Raw genomic sequence first — 25387 nt, forward strand, 5'->3', positions numbered from 1 at the left:
CTGTGCTCTAGTTTATTTATTACTTTGTGGCTGAAGTTTGGAATTCTTTCCAATATTTTGCTAGTGTAAATAATGCTGTGAAAAATATATCTGTGCAGGAGGCTTTTTCTGTAACTGAGATTCATTTCTTGGGATGGAATTCCAGAAAATGAAATCGTAGGTTAAAAGGTTATGCTCTAATTACATGTTGCCAAATTCCTTTCCAAAAGGATGTCCCACTTTGTATTGCCCCCAACAGTGGAGCAGGAAGGTACCGTATCTGTTTGCTCTTAAGGGGCGGAGGTCATTTCCACTAATGTGTGTGTTGGCTTGTTTCCACAGGTTAGCAAAGATAGCTGAAGCCAACTTGTGCAGGATTCCCCTGGCTCTTCTGACTCAAGATCCCACCACCTCCTCTCCCTGGCAGCCTGTGTTCTGGGCTTCACCTAGACAAGTCTGAGTAGGAACAAGCCATCTCTTCCATCCATAGCCATGAATTTCCTCCGGCGGCGCCTCTCTGACAGCAGTTTCGTGGCCAACCTGCCTAATGGCTACATGACAGACCTGCAGCGCCCAGACAGCTCCACCAGCTCCCCTGCTTCCCCAGCCATGGAAAGGAGGCACCCCCAGCCCCTGGCAGCCTCCTTCTCCTCTCCAGGATCCAGCCTCTTTAGCTCCTTTTCCAGTGCCATGAAGCAGACCTCACAAGCCCCCTCAGGGCTGATGGAGCCTCCAGGTCCCTCTGCTCCCATTGTTCAAAGGCCCAGGATCCTATTGGTGATCGATGATGCCCACACAGATTGGTAAGCCAAAATCTGCAGGTGCTTCCACGTAGGGGCCAGAGAGGTGATGGGGGGGAAGCTGAGAGGCTTGGTGGTATCAGAGACTGGCCCGAGGGAAGGAAACTACATTTACCATGTGGCTACTGCATGCCAGGCACCATGGCACCTGCTTTATGCTTTACATTTACAGGTCCCAATCCCTTACCTGTAAATCCAAAATCCAAAAAGCTCTGAAAACTAAAAAATATTTTATAATCCATTTGGCAGCAAAGCCTGGTCTGAGGGAAAGTGAGACTGTAATAGTCTTCATTATACCACTCACTGTGCTTGACCATATGATCTGCAGCAATGTTGGTTTACATCTTAATACGTTTGCTGTGGGGATGCTGCCCAGAGCTCACCGGAAGTATTACATAATATATGGTATGTGTGCCATATTACCTTCCTAAAAATGGAAAACTTAAAAAAAAATCTGAAATAACTCTGGCAAGTTGCTTACTATCTTTGAGCATCAGCCATTCTCTGTCCATTCAATTAGGTTGCTATGAGGGTAAAAGAAACCAACACAGGCCCATGGTCCTTCTCTAACACCCTTGGGACCAGAGTGCCTGCGTTTGTATCCCAGCTCTTCCATGTACTGGCAGTCTGGCTCCAGAACCTCTTCTCTTAACACCAAGCGTGGTCAGAGACGATGTTAGGCATGCTGATAGATGGTAAGCTCTCCAGAGGCAGAGACTAGGCACATGTGTCAAGGTCATTGCAACTGTTGTTCCACAAGTAGTTACTGAGCACCATTCGAGTGCAAGTTGGGTAAGTGGTGAACAGACCCTGTTCACATGGATCTGGGCAGTTAGAGAAGAGGGGTCTATACCAAATTTTTGGTAGAGATGGGTGATAAGTATTATCAGTCCTAGTTTGAGACATAGAATTTGCAGTCCAGGAAATAAGTCAAAATGTGGAGACATGGAAGCACTCCATCCAGGGCATTTCTGACAGTAGACCCATACATGATCATGGGGCTGGAGAGCAAGGTTGAATGCATGTGTCTCCAAAGGCTGCCACGTCATAGGCTCTCAGTATATCTTTCTTGGGTGAATAAATTAATGCATTCAGTTCACTGAGCATACCAGAGGCTCTGCTGTTCTCACGTGCATGTGTGTACTCACATTCATTCCTTGAGACGTTAACTCAGGCTGGGAATGATGGAGCCTGTGCTTTGGAATGGGAGATATTTATAGTGTATAATACATATTCAGTACAGTCAATATGGAAGCATGTTCAGCAGGTGTAGACAGCAGTCTTTACTCTCCTACTAAGAAATCAGTTCATCTTAAGCAAGATGGTCATGTGTATGGCCTCTGTTCTGATCCAGTCTGCATTATCTTCGGTGTTGCTGTTTGCCTGAAGCCTGTTACCATGAAGCCTTGTTTATCTGTTTATGCGCTTACGTAAAAGCACCATCTTTAGGTTCTGAGCTTAGCGGTTGATTTGTGCAGAGATGTTGCTTCCAGGCATTCTTGCCTGTACAATCCTGCTGCCTGTCTGCCCAGTAATCAAAAGGTCTGCATGGCCTTTGCAGTCCTCTGTTTCTTTTTAACCCAGTGCTTGACCTTGATTTTGAGCATTCTCTGCTGACTGTGTTATCTCTGGCTCAGTCAGGGTTTGCCATGATATGGCAGTGGTCGGGGGTTATTTTAAAAACCTGTTTGTCAGGAAAGTTACTTTCTGTATGGAGGTTGAGCTGATAAATGACAGCACAGTACAATGGTGAGGAACACAGACTTCAGAGTTAAGCTGTCTGGGTTCAGATCCCATTTCTACCCCATAGTAGCTGAATGACTTTTGCAAGTTACTGCACCTAAATGTGAATAAGATAGTATCTACCTTATAGAGTTAATGTATGTAATTGGGTTAAAATCTGAGTTCATATAAAAGTGATTAGGATGTATCTGGTAGACAGTGGGTTCTACTTAGGTGTATGTTACTGTTGCAGACTGTTTGTGACCTTCTGTGCAACATTAGTCATCTTGATGGCAGCCCCTCAGTAATGGGCAGAGTGGATTAGGATTTATCCCATTGTGCAGAGTTTTCTATTAGTCACTCATGCCTGTTAGCTCCTGAATGATAAAGTTGGGTCTTATTAATCTCTGTCCTGGTGTCCATGGGGTAAGCAGTATAGTGTAGGAGCACAGTGAATGAGGTTGAAATGCAATGAATGGCCTTACCCAAGTAACATTTATTTATTATTATTTTAAGTTTTTATTTAAATTCCAGTTAGTTAACATACAGTTATATTAGTTTCAGGGGTCCGATATAGTGATTCACCACTTCCATACATCATTCTGTTCTCATCGTGACAAGTACACTCCTTAATCCCCATCACCTATTTCACCCATCCAAGTAACATTTACATTTTGACTTTGGTCTTCCATCTCTCTAATCCACAGGCATGACTAATGAGTGAATTTTAGGCTGTGCATACTGATGGGGGACACAGTTTTGGCCAGAGGAATGTCTCCCAGGCTATTTCAATCATGGCTGTTATACTCACACTTTAATTAGGTCTCGAAAACAGCAATCTTTTTCTTGCCCCTCTGTGGGTAATAAAGGGGAGAAGGGAGAAACTGACACTCATTAGCTTACCTGGAACCTGGTTCTGCTGTATCCATTGGACATTTGTGATAGAGACTTCCTGCCTGCAGACACATCAGCTTTTCCTGCAGGACTCCATCCCAGATTCTTCTCCAACTTCCTATCCTCTCTCAATCTCAATACATTCCCAGCTTTCTCCAGATTCATGAGGGCTGCCTGGGAATCCCAGTCCTCCTCTGCAGAGTTCTCGAAGGATGCTTGTCCCCCGCCACCAGGAGCGGCCAGCAGGTGGCGAGCCAGCCCCACTGTCCTGGGTGGCTTTGGCAGAGCCTGGACTGCCTGGGTCGGCCCCCCGCCCAGCCCCTCCTCCATTGTGCAAACTGTCTCCTGAGAGGAAGAAGTTGTTGAAGGGGAGAAACCAGCTCGCAGGGCCTCTTTTTTCCCCCCCTTTGAGATGATAATGAAGGGGGAGATAGCCACTGTCTGGACTGAGGGTGAACCTACCAGGAACAATGCTGCTCCCTTGTCTCCCTTCTCAGCCCCAGATCCTCTGTTTTCCCATTCGGGGTGCTGGGCCTTCCTGCAGAATCAGGTTTCCTTGTAGTGAGGGAGTTTGCAGAAACCCCCACTCTCCCCCTCTTGGTTGAGGCCAGCTTGCCGATACTCTGAACAAGCCTGGGCCCCCCAAGGACTATCTGATACCTGCCCAGTGACCTGGGGGGAAGGACTTTTCATCCTTGGAGGAGAAACAGAGGGCTCCAAAGCCACCTTTGCTGGGAAAAACAACTCATGGCTGAGCTTTGTAAGATCCCACCACCTTTTGGAGTTGGCCCTGGAGGTGAGCCTAGCTAGGGCAGTGGTGTTTGGGGAACTTTGGGCCAGCTCAGTAGTGGGTCTGAACTCAAGTTGGTGCTGTCCTTTGGGATGAGGGGAGATCAGTCAGTCTTGAGAACCACAAGGGAAAGGAGAAATAAAATAAATGGATTTCAGGCTCAGTATTCTTCAGCCCTACTACCTTTCCACTCATTCTTTTGCCTAGAATCTTCAGCAACCTCACTGGTCTCAGGCCTCCAGTCTTGACCTCCTGGTTACCTTCCATGTTACCACCAAAGGGTCATTTTTTTGAAACACAGACTTGATCAATTTGCTCCCACTGAGCATGCCCTATTATAATGCTCTGTTGCTACATCATTGCCCTCAAGTTCAAATTCAGTCATCAGCTTGCCTCCCTCCCTCTAATTCTGTCTCTAGCTCCACTTCCTGCTGGACTATTTATTCTGCAGGAATAACAAGCTGTAGTTCTCAAACACATTTGCCTTAGCACATTCTGCTCCCTGCTACCTGGAATACCCTTCCCTATCTTGTTCACGTGTCCAATTTCCATTCATCCTTAAAAAGCCTGCTCAGGTGTCAACTCTTTTGTGAAGTCTTCCTTGATACACCTCACCCTGCCAACAGTGCTAATAACCATCTCCTTTATGTAACTTAGAGCATATTTCATTGTGCTACAGTAATTTCAGACTGTACTATCACTGGCTGTTAGGTGGCTGTCTTTTCTACCAAAACAAGGCCTGTGTCTTGTTCTTCTTTATATCCCTGGTGCTCAACACACAGTGTTCAATTAGCGTATGTCATTGTCCCCTCTCCAGTCCAATGAGGATAACTTTTAATAGGCATATTGGGGCCCAAAACACACCTTACCTTAGGAGTCAGCAATATAATACATACAGTTGAGGGGTTTCTGTTTTTACTCACCTATGTATAAAATCTTAACTCTTTATTTTCCAGTATGGGAGGGTAACTGTAAGGCTGCTATGTGAGATTTTTAAAAGAAAGTTGGCACAAAATTTTATTATTGTCCACAGAATATACCAGAACCCCAGGTTTGATTTCAAATTCAAAACATTGAACATGACAAAAAAAAGATTGCTCATAATCGGGCTTGGGTTGGATGTACCTCCCTGCTCGTGGTTTTGCCTATAAGACCTCCAGAACCTGGAGGAAGTTGAGGAGCAGGTTGTTGAGGTGAGAGGATAGAAGCAGCTAAGCCTTTGCCCCCAACCCCTCCCTCCAGTGGCCTGTGGAACTCTGGCCCTCCTCTCCTCTTACCTCACCCATGGCCTTGTTCCCAGAATGTCTGCTATTCCATTTCAACAATGATCTATTGTTACCTTCCCTTCAATTCTCCACCCTTCCGTATGTTTCTTTTTTCTTTTATTTGTTGGGGAGGAAATGAAGAAAGTATTCTTGGTTTGAAACACCCCTCTGCTACTATCCTTATAGCCTAGAGTGTATCAGGCTACCTTGTCCTACTAAATGATGATTGGTGATAGCCATTAAAACACCTTTTGCATTTCTAGATTCACCAAGAGATGCTGTATGATAGTTTGTGTCTCCACCACCACCCTACCCCACCCACTCCCAGATGGTGTCTTTGTATCTCAGCGCCTACAACAGGGCAAGCAGTTAATTAGGAAATGTCTGTTGATTGAATGACTTCGGAGGTGATGAGTTATTGGTAGTGACAGGTGGGGATGGTGACAGTGAAACTAAAGAGTGACTTTGGTGACATTCTGAAATCCCCTTTTTCCCCCTCTCATCTCATACTCAATCCAATAGAAAGTCACAGTAGTTACATGAGACAATTTACACCACAGAAACTGGCAAATGCTACCAAACAGGGCTTTCAGTCTCCTCACAGAGCTGGTTATTAATCATTTGCCAACACAGCTCTGGTCATAGGCACTTCCTGAGTTGCCCAGGGGGTATTATACAGGTGAGGAAGCAGAACACAGAGACCATGTACCTGCTCAAAGAACAAGGAACAGGTAGGTGGTTAGGCTGAGACTTGAACAGGACTAACTTCTTAAGAGGCATTTCTGATGACACCCCAGCTCCTGCTGACGCCCGCACAGGACTTCAGCATTTGGCAAGAGGTAGATGCTGAAAAGTCTTGGTCAAAAAATGAACGAAAGCACAAATGAATAAACTATGAGCTCTTTGGGGATGGGGTCATGTCTTCATCATTGTCATGTGGCAAACATTTGTGTATTTTCCACCACCAGACATTGTGCTAAATAGTTTTCATAGTTTTCTAATTCAGTCCTCCCAATGACTGTATGGAGCACTTTTACTATTCTCATTTTATAAATAAGGAAAACTGAGGCTCTGAGCCCAAAATCGAAACGATGTCCGTGGCATCTGGGATCCAGCTCAGACCATTCTGGACACCCCCGTTCCTCGGCATTTTTCCCACTCCCACCTGAGCCCTCCTTCCGTGTGTGAGGGCACTGGCCTACAGAGCCTGCTCGGGAGGCGCACACATGTACACACCCGCACACGCCCAGTGTCTGAGAGCAGTGGGAGGAGACAGGGTGGCAGGACTCCATGTAACAGCACTGCAGCCAAGCACAGGATCCCGGTGACCTCACCCTCGGAGGAAAGTGCCCCACCTCAAGCCAGGCAGCCCCACCCTGCTGGAGCCCCATGGGCAGCTGGAACGATAAGGTGCCAGGAGGAAAAGGGGTTCCTGTAGCCATCCAGACACTCGTGATCTCAGGTTTGGGAATTAGATCCTTCGTAGAAATTGCCTTTGGGCTATTTTCCTCTTTTTAAGGCTCCAGCAGGATTTTTTTCTGCTCTTTCCCCCTGTGTTTTGATAGTAAATATGTGATTTCCTAACACATGTCAGACATGTTTCCCAAGAGAGTTAAAATGGGAAGGAAGATAAAATGCAGAGAACTCAGGGCTGGCAGGTGGTAGGTCGGGACTGAAGTCCCAGCTCTGCCACTCATCAGTTCTGTGGTCTTGGCCAAGCCGCTTTACCTTTCTGAGCCTCAGTTTCCTTATCTGTAAAGTGGGAACCATAATGCCACCACTGTCACCAACCACTGAGCTCACAGGAATGTTAAAGGCTCCAGTGAGAGCCCATTGTTCCTCTCCCTCCCAGGCGTCGTTCCATTTGTCTCGTTTGTTTGCCTGTGCTGTGATCCTGTGCCAGAGCATAAGCCCCAGGAGGGTAGGGCTTAGGCCTCCCTTGTTTGAACACCATGTTGCCGGCGGCCAGTACAGTACCTGGCACAAGGTAAGAGAGGCTACACGGATGCTTTAATCAATGAACAAATAGATGCTCTTGCCAAAGGCTGATATTACTGTTATGGGAGAGTTCAGGGTCGAGGATACCCTGGGGAGAGTCTTTCTCAGAAAAGACTCAGCTGCCCTGGAATTCAAGAAGAGTACCTGATGTCCCTGCTATGCCCAAGGCTCCCCCTCCTCTTTGTTCAGCTGGTAGCTCAAAGTCTCCAGCCTCCACTTGAGGGGGCTGAACAGCTTCAGGCTGCTTTGACTAAAGGCATGAGGACTGCAGGGCATCTTGGCAGGCCCCTCGAAACCTCGCCGTGGGTCTAATTGGCCCCGTGGTGACCAGGACATTCTGCTTCCCACTGTGCCACCTACAGGGGGTATTTGAACTCAGAGCTGGCATCACCAGGAGTGGCTTTGGGGTAGGGTTGCTGGATTCAGCAAATAAAAATATAGGACCCCCAGTTAATACTTAGATAAATAATAAATCAGTTTATCTCCTGCAATATTTGGTATAGACTTATACCATAAATATATACTTATACATATAGAATTATTCACTGTTTATCCAAAATTCAAATTTAACTGGGTAACCTGTATTTTATCTAGATAACCTATTTATGGGGGATGTCAATGAGAGTTGCCACCATCTCAGCCCTGCTAACACGGGCCCAGTGAGAGGCTAGCCTTTGCACTTCCTTGCTTTCTGGTTGGAGAACCAAAGCAGGCTCCCCTATTGACCCCATTCTCAGAGAGCAGCTTTCCCTGCATGTGACAATGACTGAGGATTATCAGTCACCAGCAGGGAGGGAGAAAAACTAGTAGACAGTCCCAAGGCAGGCTGCCTGGGTCCCTTCTCCCTCTCACTTACGTGACCTTGGGAAGTCTGACCTCCGGAACTTCACATTCCGCAGCTGTGAGGAAGGATCATGCTGTATCTTTTGTGAACGGTCATTGCAAAGATTAGAGATGATGGCTCGGGTGGGGCTGCTACAGGCCTTAGCTTGTCATAACAGGAATTGAAATGGTAACTGTATTAACAATTAATTGCAATTACTAATTGCTGATGAATATAATGGTGCTGGAAGCCAGGGGGAAGGAAGCCACTTGGCATGCTTCTCAGTTCAGCTGGATAGGCTCAAGGGCTGTCTTCCAGAAGCCCTGGAGGAGGGGTGTCTGGATGCTGGTAAGCTGGCAGGCACCCTACCTATGAGGATGAGAAGATGGGGGTCTGGCTTGGTCCGCTCCTCCTAGACTTGCTTGGGGGGCTCACAACGGAGACACGTACCTCTCTGTGGGAGAGATGTGGGTCTGGGAAACAGAATTCTTACATCTACCCCCACCACTTCCTCTACCCCTAAACCTCTCCTTGAATAAGGCAGGCCTTGGCTGTTGCCAGTGGGGAAATGCAGGGATGGAAGGGAGAGGGAGAAAGGAAAGGCCTAATACCACCTTCCTCCTCACTTCATTCACCAACTCACACAGGCCACCCAACACCACCTAGAGTGGCTCTGGACTTCTGGACTCATCCCTTCCACTCTGGGCACCTGCCGGGCACTCCTGCCCCTCCCCCTTGCCTCCCTGGCCCTGGCCCTGGTGCCTGGGGGAGGGGAGGGGCCTTGGGCATTCCCCAGCAGCCTGCCTAGTCGCCTGGAGACAGGCTCCGTTTTCCCAGGCCCGGCCCCTTTTATCAGGGAGACAATGTGCGCACACAGTGAGGGCCTTGTGTGGCACCCAAGCCCCAAGCCCTTTGACTTGAGGAATTTTTCAAGTGCTGACCTCTCTCCGTGAGGTCTTCCTGCTGTCCAATCCTGAGGCCTGGTGCCCCTGCTGCTTCCTACCCAGCTCTTTCAGGGAGAGAGAGGGAGGGGGAAAACAGTGAAGAGCTGTCTCTCGCCTGGTAGAGTCTTCACCCTCTGAAACTGGCTAGAAAATCTGGGGGAAATGTCTTTGAGCAGAAGGGAATGTGGGGAGAAATCTGATAGATGCTGTTTCTTCCGGATTACTCCCTTCTCTGCTGATGCTATAGGATCATAGTGGAGTCACTATTCTCTCTGGGCCTCAGTTTCCTCATAAGTCAAATGATGATGGACTAAGATCACATTCCCCAAAATACTGTTTCTATCAGAACGACATTCAGATTCCCAGGCACCACCCTACACCTTCCGTAATAGAGTTCTTTGTTTGCAAGAAAAAGAAATAGACTTTGGCTGACTTAGTTAAAATGGGGATGTTTTGGATGTGGGAGGCTCACAGAATCTAAAGGAAATAACGAAGACTCAAGTCTTGGAGAGACCAGGACCCAGGGCTCCACTGGGATCTAGGAGGCTGGAAGTTGTGGACAGCCTTCTCTAGAGAAGTCAGCTCCTGTTCTCCTCCAGCCATGTGCCTCTCTGTTCACAAATCAAATACCTGGGGAAGAACAAGCCTGGCTGTTTCCACAGTGTGTCCCGGGACAGTCCCACCAAGACCGTGTGCAACAGAGCTGCTTGGTTCCTTCAGTGCAAATGCAGATGGAGGCGCTGTTGCTGGAAGTTCAGATGGGTGCAGGACAGGCCCTTAGAACTACTGAATCAGAATATCTAGAGTGGAGCTGGGAAACTGTTTTTTTTTTTTTTTAAACGATGATGAGCCAAGTTTAGAAACCTCTGAGTTAGAGGACTTTTTTCATGTGGCTTCCAACTGGTAGAGCTGGGAACAGCAGGGCCACCTAAGCAGGAGATCTATTTCAGCTCAATATATAGAATGGCAAAGTCATCCAAAGATCAAGTGGGCTGCCCAGTGACAGAGTGAGCTCCCCATCACTTGCAGGTGTTCAGGCACGACTGGGCTGGCCATTTGGAAAGAATGTTGCAGAAGAGGCCCTGGCTATAAAGGGGTTGGTCTGTAAGCCCTTACAGGAGTCTTGAGCCTAAAGCTTTGTGTTTTTTCCTCTGTGACCTTATGTCTCAGTCACTTCTCTGACCTTGCCTTGCTTTTCTCCGAAGAGCTCAACTGTTCACCTTGTAAGTCTCCCCTCTTCCTCCAAAGCATGGTTTTCTTGCCCTGGTCCTCTGAATGACCTTTTCAGTTGAGTCCCTCAGATGCCATGGCTTTCTTAGCAATAGCTGTTTCAGTGCTGGAGTCTACAGACTTCATCCTGCCTGGTTACAGGCTTGCCCTGGGGGAGGCAGGTCACTGGGCAGATGCCAGCCTCATTACAGAACGTCTCTTCTCCTGGGGCCTGTGGAAGCCTGCCTGGGATGTGTTTCCTTGGCAGGAGGGAGGCTGTCTATAATGGTAAGAGAGGATGGTGCTTTGTGTCCATTTTTCTGACCTCCCATCCTGGATCTTCAGGAAGGGTAAGGGTACGGGTTTCCTGAAGATTTGCCCTTGAGCTAATTGCCATCTTCAGAATGGAATTAGTTAAATTAGGGGTTGCCCGTGCAGCTGCTTACAGGAGACAAGATGGGCAGGGAGAGAAGGGGCAGGTGGTAGGAAAAGGCACAAGCATAGAGAAATATTTCGCTGCTCCAAGGAAAACAACAGCACATGCTTTATGACAAATGGTATCTGCCACTTGGTTTCAGCTTCAGCAAGACGATGGAACATTGGGGTCTGTGTTGGGCGTGAGAACTGGTGTCCGCTCTGAAGGCAGCAGCTGCAGTTCACTCACCCAGTTGTTAACCATGCAGGAATAAGGGGCTGGTGTTGCCAAGTCATTGATTTTTCAAGGGCAGTCAGAAATCTGAATTTTTTGTATGAATTTTCTATTTTAAAATTGTAAGCCTATAATTTAAGTCCAAAATAAGACTGTGGACTTCATGAAATTTACCAATTGGTAACTTCTGCTAAAGAAGACAGAATTCAGGATAAATATGCAGTCTAGCTCTTCTTCTGGGTCTGTCTCCCAGCTAGACTGTATGCACCATGATGGCAGGAGGGCTGTTTTGTTTAGTGCAATACCTAGGGTCTAGCACAATGCTGGGCACATAGTGAACCTTGGGTAGATGGGTGGGTGGGTGGATGGATGGATGCATGGTTGGTTGGATGGAGAGATAGAAGGGTAAATGGATGGATGGATGGATGGATGGATGGATGGATGGATGGATGGAGAGGAGGAGGGAAGGATGGATAGAAAATAACTTTTCTAAGCCTTTTCCTTCTGTGCCCTGTCCTTCATACCTTGACAGGCCCCACACCTCCTTTCTAAATCAAACACTTAATATTCTCACATGCCCTTCTCATCCTCCTATATCATTTAAATCCCTTTTCTGAAATGATCAGATATTAGTCATTTGCACCTTGGTATGAATTACCTTTCAGTGTAGTTATTACCTTTCCCATGGGCATTTCCCCAGATGGGCACTTAGAGGATGCTCATTAAATATATGTTTGCTGAGGGAATGGCTTAGCCTTCTAAATATTAACAAACTCTCTTTGTGTAATAGATTGTGAACTTTCAGATATCTGTAGGAATGAGGGTGACACAGTGTAGTGTCTTTGGCAAGGAGAGGGGTAAGTACTGAGATGACATTCTAGCCTGATTTCTGCAGTTATGGTGAGTGGGTGGCTGATGATTTTATTTGCACTAAAGGCCTGTACTGGGGAGGAAGAGGAGATCCCAGAGAGCAGTCCAGGCAGGTTCCCATTATGCTAGACTTCATGAAGCAGGAGTTCTTAGAGCAAGGAAGATACTGCCACCTTCCTCCTCTTGGAGAAAGGAAATGACACGTCACTTCCCCAGGGACGACCCAACTGACCTCAGCCCTCTCCCCATTCTGGTGAAGGTCAGGAGGGAAAGAGATGAACATTAAACACCTGCCATGTGTCGGGATGTGTCAACGATAGCATTCATGAGCACTTACAAATGAAATGGGCTTGGGAAGATTGATGTCTGTCTGAGGCAGCACCAGGAAATAAATAGCAGAGCTGGACGGGACCTGAGTCTGTCTCCGATGCTAGCAGTGCTCATTGACCTCTTTACCTGTAGAGGAGAAGTTCCACCTTTGCAGCCCACCAGTGAGCAACACACCTACTAGCACATTTTTGGCAGGTTCCCAGAGTCCTCCAAATCTGCATCCTCATTTAAGCTTCATGCTAACCCTGTGGGTAGTCTTCCTGTCCCTGTTCTACAGATGAAGAGGTAAGGGTTTGTCCAAAATCATGTAGCAGGTGCCCCAGCTGCCAACTCAAATCTGGGTCTTCTGCTCCATGCCTGTTGCTCATTTTCCTGCACATTTAGGATATGCCCCAGGAGAATTTATCATCTCCCTGAGCACCCCCAGCCCCTGCCCAACTCGTTTGCCCTTGTCTGTGCCTTTCACACATACACATCCAGACCCTCTCACATTCATCTTGGTAGCCCTTGGCCCTGGCAAAGGAGAGGACCCAGATATTAGATACATGGATGGATGAACTGGGCCACTCACCAGGGAAGTGGCCCCTGACCCTTAGACTAGGCTGGGTGTGCCTTTTGTGGGGTGACCTGGCTCTTTGGGCTGATGCCCTATGTGGTCATTGTCCATTTATGAGTCTCTCCCTCCTGTTAGGTGGTAAGCTCCCCTGAGGCCAAGAACTTCCTTAGAGCCTGCAGGCCCTGGCCTGTAGTGGATGGTCAATAAATACATGTTCAGCATCTCCTGAAGAAGCCTTCCATGACAACCTGAGTCAGATCTTCTCTGCTTTCCACATCTTATCCTCCATCCCTTTGTGTATTTTATTCTCAGTAGTCACCAGTTCTTTTTCACCTGGTTAGTTTTCTGACTTCTGGGAGCGTGAGCTCTCCAAGAGCAGGCACCATGTCAGCCTTTTCCCCTTACACCTGGTAAGGTGCCTGGTCCCCATGAGGCTCAGTAGATAGTGATTGCATAAGGGAGTGAATGGTGACCAGACCTACGCATGAAAATCTCCTTTCCTGTTGCTGTCAGAAGCCAATGAGGGGACATTTGTCACATCCTGCGGCCTAGGGCTCTAGTTTCTTACATCCACAGATCCCCATATAGGTGCAAGGGGCCTGGCCACCCTCAGAGGGTCCCTCCCCTGCCTGACTCACTGGAGTTCCCTAATTGCAAGGTGGGATGGAGAGTCTGCGCCATCACTGGAGGATCCCCTCTGGCAGTGGGAAGGGGCAGGCAGATTAGCTATACTTTCGAGTAAATAATGGAGCTAGAATTGATCTCTGAATTGGACCTCTGTGTTCAAAGGTCCTGCTTTTGTCACACCTCCCTCCAGCCAAGGTGCCAAGTGACCCTCCTCATCTTACTGACTGGGAAAGCCTTGGGCATGTCTACCTTCGATGGTTTCCTGCATGGTCCATACCCCATCTCCCCCTGTTTAAGTCCAGGTGACAAATAAGCAATGAACAGGAGACTCCCCTCCTGGGGCCAGATCCCTGCATCCCCGCCCTCCCTCCCCCTACAGGGGCCACCTGTGGGAAGAGGGCTGTGCCTGAGACAGAAAATTCCTGACCCCTCCTCCCTGGGAAGGACCCAGCCAAGGCCCAGCCACATTGACTCTACATCCCAGACGTATTTATTAGGAGGGTGCTGCTTGGACACAGGTGGATCCTGTTTGCGCTAATTCTTCTCTTCCTTCTGGCCCTGCTGTCGTCATGAAAGAGCTCTGTACCCCCTCCTCATAAATCTCTCTCACACACCACTTCCCGCCTCCCCAAACTTGGGATTTCCCACCCCAGGCAGCGCTTGTTTTATAATATTCTCCTTCCTGGTGCCTCTGATGTGGCAGTAAAATACGAGACCACCCACAGAGAAGGAAGCTTCCTGGAGTCAAGAGTTTCCCCCACCCCCTTCCCAAGGCCAAGGCCTTGAGTGATTGGCTGGGATAGTCAGGGAACTCATTATGAGAATAAACATATTAGGGCATTGGGAAGAGGTCTGCATTAGAGAGACCGCCTTTGGGCACAGTGAGGCCGTCCGTTTTGCCTGAGGTCAAACAGCCAGGCAATTACAAAGGCGGCAACCCCAGCCCCCAAGGCATCTAAAATTCCAGACCATCCCTACCCTTCCCTCTGCCAGACAGGACTGTTCAGAGGCAGCTCAAGCCTGAATGAGCCCCCGGCAAGGAGGCAGCAGTCTGTGTGGCCTGTCAGGAGACAGACTTCTGACTCCCAGCCAGGCAGGGGGATGGACTGCCTGACCCTAAGCTTCAGCCTGAGTCCATCTGCCAGGCTCTGCAGTAAACATTCCAGAGATGGGCAAAACAAGTGTTTCTCCTGGGAAGGTGAGGCCTTGTGAAAGCCTGGGCTGCTTGGGTAGTATTGGTATAGTGTAAAGCGTTCTTGAGTTCTGGTTAGAATAGAGTTGAGGGCTACCCATCATTCAGGGTGGACACTGTACAAGGACCCCACATCGTAATCAGTGCAGATTTGTAAGTGTATTACAACGGTGTACCAGTAGATGACAGTAAAGTGTCTCGAGGACAGGATACGCTACAGCTTATCCCTGGAAGACATTATTCATTTACCCAGTGAGCAAACATTTGTTAAACATGTGCCTTGTGCCCTGGCACTTTGTGCCAGATACTGGATTCAGTGAGCATTGAGACACAGTTTCAGGTTCCCAGGAGCTCTCAAACTAAGTGTACGGGGGCAAGGTAGAGACAAACACCGTGTGATTACATCAGGGAGTGATATGTGCTTTAATGGTTGTTAGTATAGAATGTGAGAACCCCAGGGGGGAACACCTAACCCAGCTTCATTGGGGGGGCACTTTCAAGGAAAACTTGATAAAGAAGGTGAGTGAAGATCTTGGAGGCAGCCAGGCAGTGAAGAACAAGACATCCTAAGCAGAGAGAACAGCCTGTGCAAAGGCTCAGAGGCGTAAAGTGTAGGACGAGGCTAGAGAATTGCAGGAAATTGAGTGTGTCTGTGAGGTGGGCAGAAAACCAGAGGAGAAATGGGTCAAGGTCAGCAGGATCCAGATCATGAAGGACACAGAGGGTCTGAACTGAATCCCAAAAATCTTGAAGTTCAAGATCTAACTCACCGGTGCCACTTAGAAATTTTATGTGTCTTTGAACAGGGACTTCTCCATCTGGAATGTGTGGGGACTGATCCCCACCCTACCTACTCTCAGGGTTGACATTAGGGTCAAATAGTAGGAGGGATGTGAAGGTACCTGCAGGCCTTATATACCAACGGCGTCAATTTATTATTGTTATCAACCCCATCACTCATTGCACTGGTGGAACAGATCAAAGTGAGGTGAATCACATGTCTGTGTTGTAACTTCCGTGAGGGTAAGATTATGTTTTATTCGTGGATCCCCACCACACGACACCCGTGGGCACAGAGAAAACAATAGTTCTTTGTTGTTGATTCTGTTTTAGGCCCTGGGCTGTGTACTTTGGAGCTTACTATCTATGTGCAGGAACTGTTCTGAGTGCTTTATATATCTTACCTTGGTTAATCTTTACAACAACCCTGTGAGTTAGTTACTAGCATCAACCCCACTTCCCAAATGTGGACACTGAAGCACATGGAGGTTGAGTGATTTACCCAAGGTTGCACAGTGAGTGGTAGAGCTGGGATTGCATCCATGCGGTTGCCCTAAGTCTACTACATTCTACTGCCTTGTTGCATACAGGATCAGGTGAATTTATAACTACAGCCTTGGCTGTAGATGTTATCACCCTTGACAAATGAGAAAACCATGACCTAGAGGAGTTAAGTACCTTGGCTTAGAACATGGGGTAAGTGAGCTGCAGAGCTCAAATTTTGCCCAAGCCATGCTTTTTCCAGTGTACTAGTGATTGTTCTCATTAGTCACCCTTCTGAGGTCCCAGGCCCATTTAATACTTCTTTTAAACCCAAGCTAGAGGGAACCTTGCCCTAACTCTGACTCCAGCCCTTACTAGCTGTACCCTTTCTGATGGCAAAGGAGGGCCCTGCAAATTGTACCCTTAGACCATGCACTGGATACATAGAACCCTAGAATTCCCTGCCCAAAGGGACCCTGGCCCAATTCCATGCCCTGTGTAGGCCAGTTCCCTGTCCATCCTCCCAAGGCATAGCCAAGGGAGATCTATTGATGGGGGCACGAGTGAAGAAATGAAGCATGGCAATGGGCTAGGCCATCCATGAGCCTGCACAAGAATCCTGGGTGGTGCAGGACAGAGAGGAGGGTGGGAAGAGAATTAGGGAGGACTGTAGGGACCAAGACGTGGCAATCCACATGTTGCCTTATTCTGGGTAGAACTCTAAGAATTCTAAGAAGTCTAAATTCTGAACCTTCCAGGTTATTATGAAGTTATATTTGTCGAGGAAGGAAGACAGACATGTTTTATTTAAATGTTTGCTGGCTTTATTTATCGATTAAAAATATTATACATATGATACATAAGCCTCCACTTGTTCTTTTGCCCCAGGCCTCACAAATATTAGAGGTGGACTTATCCCAGTGTCTGTAGTTTGCTGACACTACCTTCAAAGATTTGTGATAAAATTCACAAACTATGTGGAAAAGTCCCCTTTGAATGAGCCTCACTGCACATGTTTTGTCAAACACCATGCCTGGAAGAAAAAGCAGGTCTTCCTTTCAAGTCACAATAACAGCTCCTATCCCACTAAAGTTTTGCTTAGTTGACAGCTAAGCCTGCGAACATTGTAAGAAAAAGTAATATTAATATTAGAGCTATCAGTGATTTGGGAAGTCTTGGAAAGAGATGAACTCCACTGGCATCAGCTAAGTGTAGATAGAGACTCTTTGGAAGCAGACAGACTGAAGCTTGGTCAGAGAATTTGTAGAAAGGATTCTTTCTTTCGTAAATGGCAGGTTGAAAAAATAGATGGCAACATGGATGTTCCAGGAAGAAGAATAGAAGAAGAAACTGAGAGGATTCTTGGATGTCCTACTTACAAATTATTGACTAGAACTCAATCAAGTGGCCACATCTAGCTGAATGGAGAGTTGGGATCTTCATTCTTTTGTGTGTGTGTGCCAATCTGTAAACTTTCTTACTGTGGTGAAGAGGAGAATGGGTATTGGAACAAAGAGCCATCTCTACCCCATAAAAGTTTATGTAAATGCTTAACACGGTGCTCAGTTTACAGCAAGTGACTGAGAACTGTTAGTTTCTTCATACCCAAATCCAAAAGAGCAAATGGAAACTTGTATTACTTTTGCCTTGTGTGTGAGAGGACATCTAAACCCAAAGTACCCCAACATTTGCTGCTATTTTTCAGAGGTGAGCAAAAACATAGAAGTGGAATTAGAAAGCCAGATTCAAGTCCCTTAGGCAAAATATTTCATCTCTCTGGGTTTCAGTTTTCTCTTTTATAGAATGGAAATAATAATGCCTTCTTCATGGTGGTGGTTGGAAGCATTAAATGAGAAAGGCTATATAGGTTAAAGCCTACAGCACAGTTTCTGGCATAGGGTAAATACTCAACAAGTGGGTTTTTTCCCATCTCTCTCTTCACTCATTTACTCATTCAACATATATTAATTGAGCTCCTAATGTGTGTTAAGTACTCTGGTAGGTGTTGGGAGTATTTGTTCCTTACTTCAAGGAGCTGTGTTATAGTTTAGTGAGACACAGGCATTAAATGCAGTTACTGATTATAACTAATTATAATTGTAATAAGTACTATGAAAGAAGAGTATGAAAAAGAATCTATATGAGAAGAGAGATGAGGGGGCCAAGATTAGGGTGCTTACAGAGAAAAATTGACAAGTGGATGGATTTGGGAAATAATTAGAATGTAGAATCAGTGGGATAGGGAGAGAGAAAGAGATAACAAGAATGATGTCTATGTTTCCGCCTTGAGCAGTGGGTAGATGGGATGCCATTTACTGAGAAGATAGAAGTAGGGGTACAGAGGAAAGATGATGAAAGGAAGGATGGATGGATGGATGGATGAACAGATGGACGGACGGACGGATGGATGGATAAAGAGATAGATGAGGGCTGCTTCCTTGGACAGATGGACAAATGGAGGAATGGGTAGATGGGTGGATAATTTATGGAGTATATAGAGTGTAACTATAAATAATAAAAATAAATAATTCTGCATTATTTATTTATGTAAGATTCCTTGTCTCATTTGATCCTTAAAATAATACTTAGAAATATGTCATGCGGCTATTAATATCTTCCTTTTAAAGATTATAAAATTGAGACACAGGGAGGTCGAGCCACTTGGTAGAACCAGAACCTGAGTCTCCAATCTTCCCATCCAGTATTCTTTCCCCTCGCACACAGTACATACAAATAATGAGAAAATCATCAGTCAAGGTGGGAGGAGAGAGCATGAAGTTACAAATGTGTCTGACATGCACCTCTGGGGGCAAGGCCTTTGGGAGAAGGAAGAAAACAGTAAAGCAGTGTGCACCCTTACTCAGGAGCTCTCTTCTTTTCTTTCACAGGACCAAGTATTTTCATGGAAAGAAGGTGAATGGAGAAATTGAGATCCGAGTGGAGCAGGTAGGTTGGAGCTGGGTCTTCCATGCTATCACCCTGATATTTTCCACAGCTAGAGCCATTCCCAGGAGCAGCCTTGATCCTCATCTTATGAGGCTACCATGAGCCAAGATTATCAGAAAATCCTGGCTTATAACTGGGAGTTTTATTAAATCCAGAATTATTTAGTTTAATGGTTTTTGTTTTAGCAGCAGAACCTTTCTTCAAAGGAAATCTCAAGTAGGAGCCCATTGTACAAAATAGAGAAAAGTAGAGAAAAGGAAACTAATGAAATGGACATGGGGAACCCCAAAATCTGTCTGCTCCATTCTGTTCTACCTTCTCCCCATTTCCCCCATAGCCCCCAAGCCATCTCCTTGGAACTACTTGGGCTAGGCAGCACAGTGGGTTTGAATCCTGGCTCTCTCATTTAATAGGTATGGGGCAGGTGACTCAATCATTCTATGCTTTAATTTCCTTGTATCAGTGTTGTTGGGATTAAATTATTTAAAACTTCAAATGAGACCAGAATTATGAATACTGGCTCTTGTTATTACTGCTAATATCAATAGCCAGGCACCTCAATTTATGGGGAAAGAAACACGGACGTGCTCAAGGCTACATAGGAAGGCAGTGGCAGAATGAGGACTAGAACCTGTGACCTCCAGATCTAGGGCTTCTCCCATTCATTCAGTGAACACTTGTTGGGGACCTACTAAATGCCAAGCATGGTGCTCAGCCTTAGGAGAGCACATCAAAGCTTGGGCTCTGGAACCAGATTTCAGGTCTGAATCCCACTGCCACTCCTTACTAACTGTGCGACTTTGGTTGAGCAGTACTAAGCTCTTTGCAACTCAGTTTCTTCATCTGTACAATTGGGTAATAATAGCATCAATTTCATGGGGTGACTATGAGGATCAAATGAGTTAGTCTCCAAGTACTTGGAACAGTGCCTGGCACATACCAGGCACTTAGTAAATGTTACTCATTTATCATCATCGTCATCATCAAAGACAAAGAGTTAATAAGATAGACAAGGTCCCTACTATAAGATGAACTCAGAAAAGTGCAGTAAGAAAATAGGGGGTGTGACTTTTTTAGTATTCTTTGAGTTTGGTGTGTTGGAGGAACAGAAAGCCTTTCTGAGCATCCAATTTGAGTTGGCTTAGTATTAAAACACCTTAAACTTGAATTTCAATTTGATCCTGTGGCTTTCAAGTCAGTCCAATGTCTACTGGTTTTCCTTCCATGGCAAAGAGTATGTTATTTTTGTTCACTTAACAAATATTTGTCAAACATCTACCATGCTAACTCACTAACATGTGGGGAAGGAGGATATAGAAGCAGAGGCTCTGTCTCAATAAGTCTGTGGTCTAGGAAGGGAGGCAAGATAAGTCTTCACAGAACCTCAGTACCGGTGGAGTCCAGAAAAGAGAGGTCCAAACTCAGTGCTAAGGGCAACAGAAGCCACCACTAATTGGGGGAGTGAGAATGGCTCCAAGTGGGGGGGTGGTATTTGGAGGGCGTCCTGAAGGATGGGTAGGATTTCAACAAGTGGATGTGGCAACATGAAGAGCAATGAGATGGAAGCAGTGTGAGCAAAGGTAAGGGGGCTGGAAGGGGTGTGGAAGGGTGGCAGTCCAGTTTGGCTGAGTCCAAAATAGGACACATCATCTTCCCCTAGCCCCAACCTACCTGTCCTCCCAAGTTCCCTCTCAATAAAGAGTGACACCCTCTACCTTCCATGTTAGCTAGAAACCTGCGCAGGCTCCCTGCTGCCTCCCCTCCCTCCACCACTACACCCATTCAGCTAGTTGACTCCGCATTCCATGTCTCCAGTCCATCCACCTCTCTCCATCTTTATTGCCCAGAGCCTTGGCTGGACCATCATTAGCTCTCATCCAGTCTTCCTAACTCTACCTTTTTTACCCACTTCCAGATTATTTTTGCTACTAACACTGGAGTGATCTTTCTAAAAAAGCGTATAGTTTCTTTAAAGTGTTAGCTTTTAAGAAAAAAAAAAAGTTTATTTTTTTGAGAGAGAGAGAGCATGAGCTGGGGGGAGGGGCAGAGGGAGAGGGAGAAACAGACTCCCCACTGACCCAGGGGTTCGACACCGGGCTCAATCCCAGGATCCTGAGATCATGACCCCAGCCGAAGGCAGACAACCAACTGAGCCACCCAGGAGCCCCTAAAGTGTTAGCTTTTATTTATTTATTTTTTTTTTTTTTTAAAGATTTTATTTGTCAGAAGATAGAGACCAGCACAAGCAGGGGGAGCAGCAGGCAGAGGGGAATCAGGCTCCTTGCTGAGCAAGGAGCCCCAAGTGGGACTTGATCCCAGGACCCTGGGATCATGACCTTAGCCGAAGGCAGACGCTTAACCAACTGAGCCACCCAGGCATCCCAAAGTGTTAGCTTTTAAATCCCTTCCTCAAAGACTCCTCCTCTCACACCTTGATCTAATCAGCTAACCTGGTTATTCCTTATCATAACACTGAACTTGTCCTTCCCCGCCCTGATCCGTATATATAGGTGTGGGATTATTTGCATGAGCATAGAGGCCATGGCTATTTGGATCTCACTTTGTTAAGTAGCACAGGACCAGAACTAAAGAAATACTTGCAGAATGAATAACTGATAGATTCCACAGATTCCAGGCTGCTTGTCAGTTTCCAAGGGAGATAAATTACTGCTTCTTAATCCCCCTCAAAAATCTGGTTTTTCCATAAACCATCTGGTAAATGCTCAGTTGCCAATTTAGCTAGCCCTATCTTATCCCATTTGTGAAAACCCCAGAGGCATGTTTTAATTTTACCCATTTATCTCAGTGATGCCCCTGGCCCAACTTATGGGTATAAAATCTATAGGGCATCATCAGGAATTGCCCTAAGAATAACTCACCCAGGGGCTCTGGAAACGCTCAGCCAATCTATGAAGGCTGCAATCATATTGGAAAACATTGGCTAATTTAGAGTCATCCTGATTTCGAGCCATCCGTCTTCATAGAAGCCAGAAGGCAAATTAGCCAGGAGACCAAATAGCAGGTCATTTGGGCATTTTTCCCTGAAAGACATGCCTTCCTAAACCCATCTTAGAATCTGAATTGTTTGCCTTTATCCATGTGGATGAATGGGCGGGTCACAAAGCAACCCCCCAGGAATCTCACATGTATTCTCTCACACTTGGGAGAAGTCTTAGGATGGAAGCCACTGTTTAGTCTGAGCTGGTCTCACATTTTGGAAGTCTGTCTCCCAACTAAGGGCCAAATTAACCAGATAATTGCACTGTCTGGGTTTTGCTGGACAGAGCGAATGAGTTAGTTGTGGTTGGCCTAGAGGAAGCCTCCGCCCCTTCTCTCCACCCTCTTCCCCCCAAGTTCAAAAACTGTTTGCCTCAGCTGTTGCAGAGCCAGGAATCAAGAAACCCTGGGGAGGCCGGGGAGATGAGGGGGGTGGGGACTGCCTCATGTTGCATTCCATTACCCAGAATGCCCTACTGGCTCTGTGGGGCCTCACAGCAGTGTCCTTGAAGGGTCTGAGACGTTACGGCCAGGGTGGTTGGCATGTCAAGCTCTCCTCTATTTATATTTGAGGCAAAAGTTCTTTTTCTCCACAGGTACAAGTCACCCCTCTGTGGGACTAAGCAATGAGTTTGATGCATGGATTAATCTCAAATAGACTCAGTTCTGAGAAATGAGCAGACTAGGACTTGGTAGGACAGAGCCTTGGGCTTCTTTCCTCTCTGATAAAAAAGGCTGCAATTACAACGGTCAGTCTTTCCTCAGCGATAATAGAGGTACCAAGGCATAAGCAATGGCAATGCCTTGCTCTAACAGATGGAGAGAAAGACAAGGCAAGGTGAAGAATCTGCACTTGACTCCAATGAAGGATGCTGGGCAAGCCGCAGGTTTGCGTATGAAGGCCAGTGGCTCCCTTCGAGTCCTGCCCTCCTGTGATACTGGAGTAGGATGGGGTTAGGTAGATGTGTGTGTATCCCTGGAAAGGCTCTTGATTCAAGTGCTGTTCATTTTCTGCTCTTTAATGTTTCGTCAACTCAAATGTCTTAGGGAAGCAAAGGTGAGATTTTTCCCTTAAAATAGTTTAAACACTCTTTCCATAGTCTGGCTATTATGGACATTGCTGCTATATAAACATTGGGGTGCAGGTCCCCCTTTGGATCACTACATTTGTATCGTTGGAATAAAAACCTAGTAGTGCAATTGAATGGGAAGAAATCAGAGAGGGAGACAAACCATGAGAGACTCTTCACCATAGGAAACAAACTAAGGGTTGTTGGAGGGGTGATGGGTGGGGGGATGGGGTAACTGGGTGATGCGCATTAAGGAGAGCACGTGATGTGATGAGCACTGGGTGTTATATGCAACCGATGAATTACTGAACTCTACACCTGAAACTAATGATGTACTATATGTTGGCCAATTGAATTTAAATAAAAAATAAATAGTTTAAACACTTAAGACCATGAAGTATATATTTTGCATACCCACTTCAGCCTTCCATCCACAGTTCTTTATGGGTCAACCTTTCTTAGAATGAATCTTTGCTGTAGATATTATATTGACCATAAAGACATGTGATATATCAAGAAATAGTTGCCAATAAGATAGAAAAATGGAGGCTTGGGCGCCTGGGTGGCTCAGTTGGTTAAGCGACTGCCTTCGGCTCAGGTCATGATCCTGGAGTCCCTGGATCGAGTCCCGCATCGGACTCCCTGCTCGGCAGGGAGCCTGCTTCTCCCTCTGACCCTCCCCCCTCTCATGTGCTCTCTCTCTCTCATTCTCTCTGTCTCAAATAAATAAATAAAATCTTAAAAAAAAAAAAAAAAGAAAAATGGAGGCTGGATGTTAATTCAGATCGGTGAATTGGTAACAGGTTGAACATTACCCCCACTAGGAAATGATATAGAGATACACCTTGAGAGAAATAAATGTAATGGCAGAGCCCTTGGCTTTATTCTTTTCCTTAATAGAGACTTGTCAAATTATGTTTGCTGATGACTTGAAGCTGAATGAGAGAGAGAATATGCTACATTAAATCTGAAACAATCAAATTGAAGGGGGATACAATATAAGGCCCTATGGAAAAACTCAGCTGAAGAGGAGCAAGATTAGGGAGACTTAGTTTTTTAAAATCACATGGGGAAAGAAAAGACCTAAGATTTGAACAAATTCTTAATATTTGTGGAGGAAGTCTAGTGTGGAGGTTAAGATTGTGGCTTCAGAGTAGGAGGGACTGGAGATGGATGTCAGCTCTACCATGTTTTTTTGTGTTGACCTTCTATTTGTAACATATCTATGCATGTTTCCTCACCTGAAAAATGAGGATAATAGTTTCTACCTCCAGAGTTACTGTATGGATTATGTGAGTCAGTGTGTTGTATGCTTAGCATGGCTTCTGGCACATATATTAGGTGCTCAATAAACTATAGTTATGGTTGCTACTCCCCCAAAACCTGATGCCTCTTCACGTTGCACTATCAAACTACAGCATTTAGAATCCAGGAAGGTGATGGTACATAAACACACATGTGCGCGCGTGCAAGCGCACACACACACACATCTTTCTCACACATACCCACACATGTACTATGCTAGTCACACTTTAGTGACAGATCCAGTTTTGGTGTCACACCACAAGGGGGTATCCCACAGAATGCCTTGTGAAGAGAGTGATTGGAGTCAGTGGAGTCTGACATCTGTGAGCAAAGGGGATCAGTATAAGAAACTGGAGACATTTAGTCCAGAGACAGGTCTTTCCTAGGATCCCATCTATTCCCTGCAGAGTGTCTACAACCTGAATAAGTAGGTGCAAATGGTAACAGTTACCATATGTTGAGTACTTCCAAGGTCAGGTTGAATACTTTTGACTCTTGGGATGAGCACTAGCATTGCTTCCATCCTGCAGAATCTGAGACTCAGGGGAGTAAGTGGCTTTCCCAAGGTTGCCCAGCTTATAATTGGCAGGAACTTGTCTTTGAACCCAGGCAGTCTGATTCCAGGTCCCTCCTGTTACCCACTGAGTTTTTCCGCCGGTGGTGCAGATATCAAGAGCAATAACCTGATGTGTTGGTTAGGTCACTTCACGTGCATAATCTTATTTCAACCTCACCACAACCCTTTCAGATGTCTGCTATGACACTCCCCGCTTGACAGAAGAAGAAACTGAGGCTCAGAAAGGTTCCATACCCTCTCTGAAATGAATGATAAAAGTTTCACGTGCAGGTGTGCTGAAAAACCACCCCAGATTGCCTCACTGGGGTTAGAGTTCAGGCTAGTAGTATTATCCTGCAAGAACATGGATTTCAACTTGGTATGAACAGAAAAGAAGCATTACTGAGTAATGATGAATGGGCCACACCCCTTCGGTAGGTGGGGAGTTCCAGCAAAAACTGGGTGGTGAATGTGGCGAATATTTCACAGGAAATTTAGGTACCTCATCAGAGATAACCTTTATTATTTTTCTCTTTTATGTGTTTTGGGGGTAAAGGTAATATATACAAATAGCCGAATACTGAAAAGGTAAAAAGTGGTAT

The 25387-nt window shown here is 46.1% G+C and overlaps 1 protein-coding gene across 2 annotated transcripts in view; it reads left to right on the plus strand.

Annotated features, from left to right (window-relative positions):
• The first annotated feature begins 456 nt into the window (after positions 1 to 456).
• The window catches only part of SYN3 (synapsin III), a 415136-nt gene continuing 390205 nt past the window's right edge, over positions 457 to 25387 (plus strand). The window contains exons 1-2 of one of the 2 annotated variants that reach the window (XM_021687386.2): positions 457 to 782; positions 18800 to 18857. In XM_021687386.2, the coding sequence (XP_021543061.1) occupies positions 472 to 782; positions 18800 to 18857 (369 nt within the window). In that variant the 5' untranslated portion in view covers positions 457 to 471. The remainder of the gene's footprint in view (positions 783 to 18799; positions 18858 to 25387) is intronic. The other variant, XM_021687385.2, reaches the window with a different exon arrangement.

This window comes from Neomonachus schauinslandi, chromosome 5 (assembly GCF_002201575.2).
Source record: "Neomonachus schauinslandi chromosome 5, ASM220157v2, whole genome shotgun sequence".
NCBI lineage: Eukaryota > Metazoa > Chordata > Mammalia > Carnivora > Phocidae > Neomonachus > Neomonachus schauinslandi.